The sequence below is a fragment of the Apium graveolens genome, chromosome 8 (genome assembly GCF_009905375.1).
Source record: "Apium graveolens cultivar Ventura chromosome 8, ASM990537v1, whole genome shotgun sequence".
Lineage (NCBI taxonomy): Eukaryota > Viridiplantae > Streptophyta > Magnoliopsida > Apiales > Apiaceae > Apium > Apium graveolens.
This window is the reverse complement of record NC_133654.1, coordinates 246996010-247003989: the sequence shown is the minus strand read 5'-3', so window position 1 is coordinate 247003989 and position 7980 is coordinate 246996010. Positions and strand designations below refer to the sequence as shown.

The 7980-nt window shown below is 38.1% G+C and overlaps 1 protein-coding gene across 1 annotated transcript; it reads right to left on the bottom strand.

The window, feature by feature from the left end:
• Positions 1-3916: 3916 nt before the first annotated feature.
• On the bottom strand, positions 3917-7663 carry LOC141676594 (ATP synthase subunit beta, mitochondrial-like). The gene is made up of 9 exons (XM_074482275.1): positions 7107-7663; positions 6471-6546; positions 6288-6376; positions 6055-6172; positions 5868-5971; positions 5620-5778; positions 5300-5524; positions 4902-5213; positions 3917-4349 (listed from the first exon to the last, which is right to left on the bottom strand). The coding sequence occupies exons 1-9, from the start codon at positions 7587-7589 to the stop codon at positions 4227-4229; spliced, it is 1689 nt and encodes a 562-aa protein (XP_074338376.1). The 5' UTR covers positions 7590-7663; the 3' UTR covers positions 3917-4226.
• Between the last annotated feature and the right edge of the window lie 317 nt (positions 7664-7980).

Genomic DNA, 7980 nt, shown 5'->3' with positions numbered 1-7980 from the left:
CCCCAAGGAAATGGGCAAGTAGAAGTCACGAACAGAATTCTGCTCCGAGGTATTGAGAAGAGACTTAAAGAGAGCAAGAGCAAATGGCCAGAAGGACTGCCAAGTGTATTATGGTCCTACAGGACAAGCCCCAGGACAAGCACATGAGAAACTCCATTCAAATTAGCTTATCGGACAGAAGCAATATTACCTATCGATGTGGGATCTCCTTCTCACAGAATAATAAACTTTGATGAAGCAGCTAACGAAGAAGGACTCAGAACAAACATAGAACTAATTGATGAAGTCCAAGACCAAGCTATAGGAAAAATGGAGAACTATAAGGATAAAACAAGATAACACTTCAGTAAGAAGTCCAGAGTCAAGAACTTCCAAGTTGGAGACCTGGTTCTTCGAGACACAGAAGCATCAGATCCTACAAATACTGGAAAGCTAATGCCCAATTGGGAAGGACCATATAAGGTCAAGGAACCCAGAACCTAAAAGTTAATGAACATGGATAGCTCAGAATTCCCAACACCTGGCATGGACTCAGACTAAGGAAATTCTACCAATAGGAAAAAACAAATAAAGCAACCAAAATCTTGTAGCCTATGGCAAGCAACCAATTTGGTTTTTTATATCTTGTATGAATAAAATTTCAGCTCAATGAAAAACATTTCTTCAAATACATTTTCTTAATCCTTACCCAAAGAATACACTAGTCCGGACCAATTATGGTTCAGGACTAGAGCAAACATATTAACTTAGAAAAATTTTCTAAGGCAAAAAAGCAAACATTAGTCCGAACCAATTATGGTACAGGACTAGAGCAAACAAAGCCACTTAGAAAAATTTTCTAAGGCAAAAAAGCGTCAACTAGTCCGGATCAATTATGGTACAGGACTAAAGCAAACAAAGTCACTTAGAAAAATTTTCTAAGGCAAAAAAGCGTCAGCTAGTTCGGACCAATTATGGTTCAGGACTAAAGCAAACATATTAACTTAGAAAATTTTCCTAAAGCAAAAAAATCGTACACTAGTCCGGACCAATTATGGTATAGGACTAGAGCAAATAAAGGCATTTAAAAAAAATTCTAAGGCAAAAAAGCGATACTAATCCGGACCAATTATTGTTCAGGATTAGAGCAAACATATTAACTTAGAAAATTTTCCTAAAGCAAAAAAGCGTGCACTAGTCCGGACCAATTATGGTACAGGACTAGAGCAAACATATTAACTTAGAAAAATTTCCTAAGACAAAAAAGCATACACTAGTCCGGGCCAATTATGGTACAGGAATAGAGCAAACAAAGTCACTTAGAAAAATTTTCTAAGACAAAAAAGCGTACACTAGTCCGGACCAATTATGGTACAAGACTAGAGCAAACATATTAACTTAGAAAAATTTCCTAAGGCAAAAAAGCTTACACTAGTCCGGACCAATAATGGTACAGGACTAGAGCAAACATATTAACTTAGAAAAAAATTTCTAAGGCAAACACATAATATCAAAGCAAAAATAAAAGCAAACAAAAGCAAATACACCAAAGTTAACCGGACCAAAGGAGCCCGGACTAAAAACAGTATTACAATTACAAATCAAACAGCAGTCTAAAAACTAGAACAAGTTCAGTTTTCAAATATAAATCTAAGCATCCGGAGCAGTTGGAGGAAGGAAACTAGGACAAGGGCCGTCAAAGGGCTCCGGCTCCCCGAGCCTAGCTTCAATGTTCTGCTTTGCCTTAATAAACTCTCCTCGAAAGCTGTCAAAATCGTCCTCTGGATCCGTCTTTATATGCCTCTCGTCAATAACCCAACAACGCCCTATCTCCGGAGCTCCAGGATTTGCAATTGTCCTATCATACTCCTCAGATTTCTTATAAGCCTCGATAACCTCCGACTCCGGCCTAACTGCAGAAATCTGTCTCCGGAGCTCAACCATCTCAGTTTTAAGGTCACCAACCTCCTTCTCAGCACTCTTAGCCCGCACAGTCACATCACTAAGATGCTTGTTCAGCCCGGATAAACTAAAAACCCTAATTCCAGAAACAACACGAAACAAAATCAGAAACCAAAAACAAACTCAAAGAGATATATATATATATACATACATACACACAAACTAAACCAAAACACTCAAATCAAAAACATAACAACAGTGTGCAATCAAACAACAAAAATAATAAACAATTGGTCGAAGAAGAAACATAAAGAAAATCACAAAGACATAATAAGGAAGCTTACAGGTGTAGATAGTATGGAAAGTTTGGGGAAGACCGACCAGCGATTGAAGACCTTCGAGAGCTCCCGTGACAAAAGTCGAAAAAGCAACGAAGGAAGAAGAAGAAAGCTAAAGGAAAATTGAAGAGAGGTAATAAACAAAAGAATAAGAGGGGGATGCCTTTTTATAGGCGGTATGAATATCAAGGGGTCAAGCCACATGGCACAATCCCAGCCGCTCATCCACAAAATATATATATACACACAATTATACACGTATACACGGTAATTAACGTGCATCATTAATACGGCACAACTTTTTAAAAAAGACAGCTGTAAAAATTCAAATCAATGGGGGGAAAACCCCCAAAAACCGTTTCAACTCCAAGTCCGGAGCCGTAGATTCAACATAATCCGGACTGGGACGGCAACAAAAGCTCAAATTCTTTTAAAGGCATCAAACATTAGTCCTGATTGGTTGAACTCAACACAATCCGTACTGGGGGCAAGAAAATCTCAAATTCTTCTAAAGACATCAAACCTTAGTCCTGATTGACTGAATTCAACACAATCCGGACTGGGAGTGCAAGAAAAGCTCAAATTCTTTTAAAAACATCAAACATTAGTCCTGATTGGCTGAACTCAACACCATCCGGACTGGGGGCAAGAAAAACTCAAATTCTTCTAAAGACATCAAACCTTAGTCCTGATTGGCTGAACTCAACACAATCCAGACTGAGGGCTATGAAAAGCTCAAATTCTTCAAAACATATCAAACATTAGTCCTAATTGGCTGAACTCAATACAATCTGGACTGTGGGGCAAGAAAAGATCAAATTCTTCTAAAGACATCAAACCTTAGTCATGATTGGCTGAACTCAACACAATCCGGACTGGGATGGCAAGCAGAGCCCAAATTCCTACAAACAAAATCAACCATAATCCCCCATCAAGAAAATCTGCATAAGGGAGTGGGGGGCACATGATAGTACGTGTAACTCCTACAAGGCCAGACCCGGACTCCTAACTCAATCCAGTCTCGCGAACTACTAGTCCAGACTGACCTAATCCCGCAAGCCCAACCTTGGGAGGTCCCAGCACGCGAGGCACATGCGCAAGCGCATAATAAGGACAACTGTCATTCATCAAGTATGAGCATAATCAATGCACGTGCCGCGGAACCCAAACCCCTTCCGGTGTATTTTTTAGGAGCCCCACAACAGATACACCACCACTATAGCGAAAGATTCAGGTACGGTGTAAGAGCAAAGTGGTAAAAGATTCAGGCACGGTATAGAAGGAGCAGCCCCGCCACCACCGGAGTTATCACTGTACCATGTAATGTTTCTTACAGGCACATCCAAAAGTGTCAATAAATTTCGTATGAATATAATAAATAGTTAAATTGTTTGTGATTGATGACATTACAAGAAAAGTAACTCCAATAACACTCTATGCTCCTTATAATTGTAATATTAAATTCACACTCCTAATCTTCTTTATATGCTACATATTGTTATTATAATATTATTATTAGTGATAAAAAGAGGCAAAAGATGATAAGAATAAGAAATGGAAAGAAATAAATATATTGTTCATAAAAATAAAATGATAAAATGATTAAACAATTGAATATAGATGACCAGGACCCCTCAAGTAATCCTGGTGAAAATGGACACCAGAATCATCAGGATCCCAAAAAAGAAGGTAAAAACTAGTAACATAACTTCTGACGAGAGATTTTCATAAATAGACGTCCAATATGGAGAATGTAACACTGGATGAAAATATACAGGTCCACCATCATTCCCTTATTGTGCGACAATAAAACATAAAGGGGCTTCGGTGGTTTTCAACTCTGTTTGCTCTATAGCTCTATTAAAATCTTGCAAAGGGATAAAAAGCAAGAGCAAAATCCCAACACAGTTGGTTTTCAAAAAAAAAAATTAAACTCCAGGCACTTGCATAGCCAGCATTCAACAAAATTATTATTTTCGCAATCATCTAGATAAAGAGGTCAGATGTCTAAGAAGCAGAAGCAGCATTTTCCTTGGCTATCTTCTCTGCCTTGGCCATAACTTCTTCGATTCCTCCAACCATATAGAAAGATTGTTCAGAAAGGTCATCAAACTTCCCATCTAAAACTCCCTGTTGAAACAAACAAAACAAGGCAGAAACCCATCAAAGATCAGAAACAAGGCCACAGAATAAGCTCATGCTCGTTAAGATTTACAATGAGCAAAAAATGAAAGAATTGCTTAACAAATACACACAAAGACTGTCCTTTCTGTGAGCCCGTGACTGTCTATAAAGTAAGAATAAGCAAAAGATACTACTTTAAAATCCAACACGTCCATTAATTATCTTGCATTAATGGTGCAAGTAACTGGGAAATATACACTTATTAGAGGGGTAACACATATATTAAGGTACTGGTAAATACGAAGTATCACTTGTTTATTGTGTGATCCTGTTAACTTCCATAATTTAAAAATAACATCACAATAAACTAACATCCGGAATGACAAGATATATCAAAAGGCAAGCAGAAAACCATGGTAACATAAGAACTCATATCTGGTAAATTATTGGTGTTGGCATGCTATTTGAAACAAAGAAATAATTACCAAGGAGATGAGTACAGTTGAAGTGAGGCTTAATCAATTTAAAAAATGCTTGCATCAAATAAATTGTATTCACCTGGAAGCTGGTAATGCTCTCCTTCAATTCCACGTATTTGCCTGGGGCACCGGTGAAGACTTCTGCAACATGGAATGGCTGGCTCAAAAACCTTTGAATTTTACGAGCACGAGCAACAGTCAACTTGTCATCTTCACTAAGTTCATCCATTCCCAGAATAGCAATAATATCCTGTAAATTCTTGTAGTTCTGAAGAACTTTCTGTACTCCACGAGCAGTATTGTAATGTTCCTCTCCTAAAATATGGGGTGACAGCATACGGGAAGTAGAATCAAGGGGGTCGACGGCTGGATAGATACCAAGCTCAGAGATCTGTGTATGAACACAAAACTTGTCAATTTTATTTTAAATCAGATTTTCTCCAGTAAGTCAACAAAGGGAAGAAAGAAAGTGCAAACCTGACGAGACAAGACAGTTGTGGCATCCAAGTGAGCAAATGTTGTTGCAGGAGCAGGATCTGTCAAATCATCAGCAGGCACATATATAGCCTGGACAGATGTAATAGAACCTTTCTTAGTTGTAGTAATACGCTCCTGAAGACCTCCAAGATCAGTGGCCAAAGTTGGTTGATACCCGACAGCAGATGGGATACGACCAAGCAAAGCAGACACTTCGGAATTGGCCTGCAAAAAAATAAAAATGAGCATAACAAAATGAAATATCATAAAAAATACTATGATAAACTAAATTTCAGAAATTCCATATCAGGGAACAGTACCTGAGTAAAACGAAAAATGTTGTCAATAAATAGAAGCACATCTTGACCTTCAGCATCTCTGAAGTGTTCAGCAACAGTTAAACCAGTAAGACCAACACGAGCACGAGCACCAGGGGGCTCATTCATTTGACCGTAGACAAGAGCACATTTGCTCTCACTCTGATACAGTAGAAGAGTACAATTTACTAATCTGGAAACTAATAGAAAACCAAAAGGAAGAAAAGGTAACTACTATAGTCAAAGTTAACCTGCTTCTCTCCTAGTTTAATGACACCACTTTCAATCATTTCTCTGTACAAATCATTACCCTCTCTGGTACGTTCTCCAACACCAGCAAAGACAGAGAAACCACCTGCACAAGGAAAAGATATTAAAATAGGTAAAAACCACACTGCCCACTACAAAATTTCTTTATGAATTTAAATAAGATCTTACCATGGGCTTTTGCGACATTGTTAATAAGTTCCATAATAAGCACAGTCTTTCCAACACCAGCACCACCAAACAAACCAATCTTTCCTCCTCTTTGGTATGGTGCAAGGAGATCAACAACCTACAATTAAGTATTTCGTTTGGCTTACACATATTATCATGGACCATAAAATTTAAAGGATTCAGAACAATTCCCACACTAGAAAAAAGAAAACTGTCAGTCCAATATATATTACCTTAATACCAGTGACAAGAATTTGTTGTTCAGTTGCTTGCTCAACAAAAGCAGGAGCTTCTCTATGAATAGGCAATGCATGGTCTGTCTCTGTTCCAGTAGATACATATAAAACAAGTGAGAATTCTCTTAAAATTCGACTTCAATAAACCCTTCATCGTCAAAAATGAAATACTTCACTTACTGATATCCCCTCTATGGTCAATTGGTTCTCCAATAACATTCATAATACGACCAAGAGTGGCTCTCCCAACAGGAACCTATATGGTAAGAATTACTCATTTCAAAAACACAAATCACAGAAACACATACATGACACATTACCGTCTACAACAAATTAAGCAGAAGAGAAGCGTAGCCTATAGTAATATGAAATAAATCTTTCAATTGTCAACATTTCTAGCCAGTATATCAAAACACACACACACACATAACAACTTTAATAAATCAGTTAATCATACCAAAACTCCTAAACATTTCTAATAAATAAACATACAATATATCAAAACAATATATAATTAAATTTGTTTACATAGACCAAATAAATAACATAAAAAAACACTACTCTACACATAACAAACTCCGGAAATCAGTTAACTTTCCGTTATATCTAATATCAAAACATCGAAGCTTCAACATTTCTCATATACACATATAAAACTAATTCCGTAAATCAGTTCACTTACAATTACAACAGATCCAGTAAATCAAAACATAATCACATATCTACACAATTAAATGCATCAATTGGTTAACGAGATAAGAAATATCGAAGATCTAAAAATTTACGAAAACTCAAAAAACTCGAAAGAAAGCTTACAGTAATAGGAGATCCAGTATTGAGAACACGTTGACCTCTCACAAGTCCTTCAGTACCATCCATAGCAATAGTCCTCACCATATTCTCTCCCAAATGTTGCGCAACTTCGAGAACCAACCGGATCGAGTTATCCATCACCTCTAACGCCGTCAGAATCGGCGGCAAACCGTCATCAAACCGAACATCAACGACGGCGCCGATGACCTGACAGACCTGGCCGATCGCGCCGGCGCCGGTGAACTCATCGGTGATCTTGCCGCCGCTGGGAGAAGATTTCGGAGAGGAGGAGAGAGTTGGTGACGAAGCAGGTGCGGCGGCAGCGGGGGAGGTGGAGGTGGAGGAGTAGCGAGGAAAGAGAGAGGCGGCGGCGGGAGAGATTCGACGAGAGAGACGAGATGTGGTCGATGAGGAGAGAGAGGAAGGGAGAGATTGTTTGGAGAGAGATTTGCGGAGGAGAGAGGCGAGAAGTCGCCGAGAAGACATAGCGGCGAGAGAGATGCGAGGGAGAGAGATGAGAAATGTGTGTGTGTTAGGGTTTGAAATGCGATTGACTTGGGAGATGTGTCTTAATTTATCCGAGGGAGAGTAGGAGTTTGTCCTTTTTTATCTTCTTTACTGTCTGTGCCTTTTTTTTTACTGTGGTCACAAATCTCGGATATTCTCCTTTTCTATTCTTTTCATGTTCATTCACTAATTATTTATTTCAAATTTTTTCCATTGGACGCTCAAAGTGAATTCAAAAAATGTTCTTCAATTACACATGTCATGTTTTTATTAGTGATACTCATATTAATGCACATATTAATTGGCATGTAATCATTTCAATGTTAATTTGATTTTTTCAGAGTTCTAACCATTTTTCCAAATTTTAGTC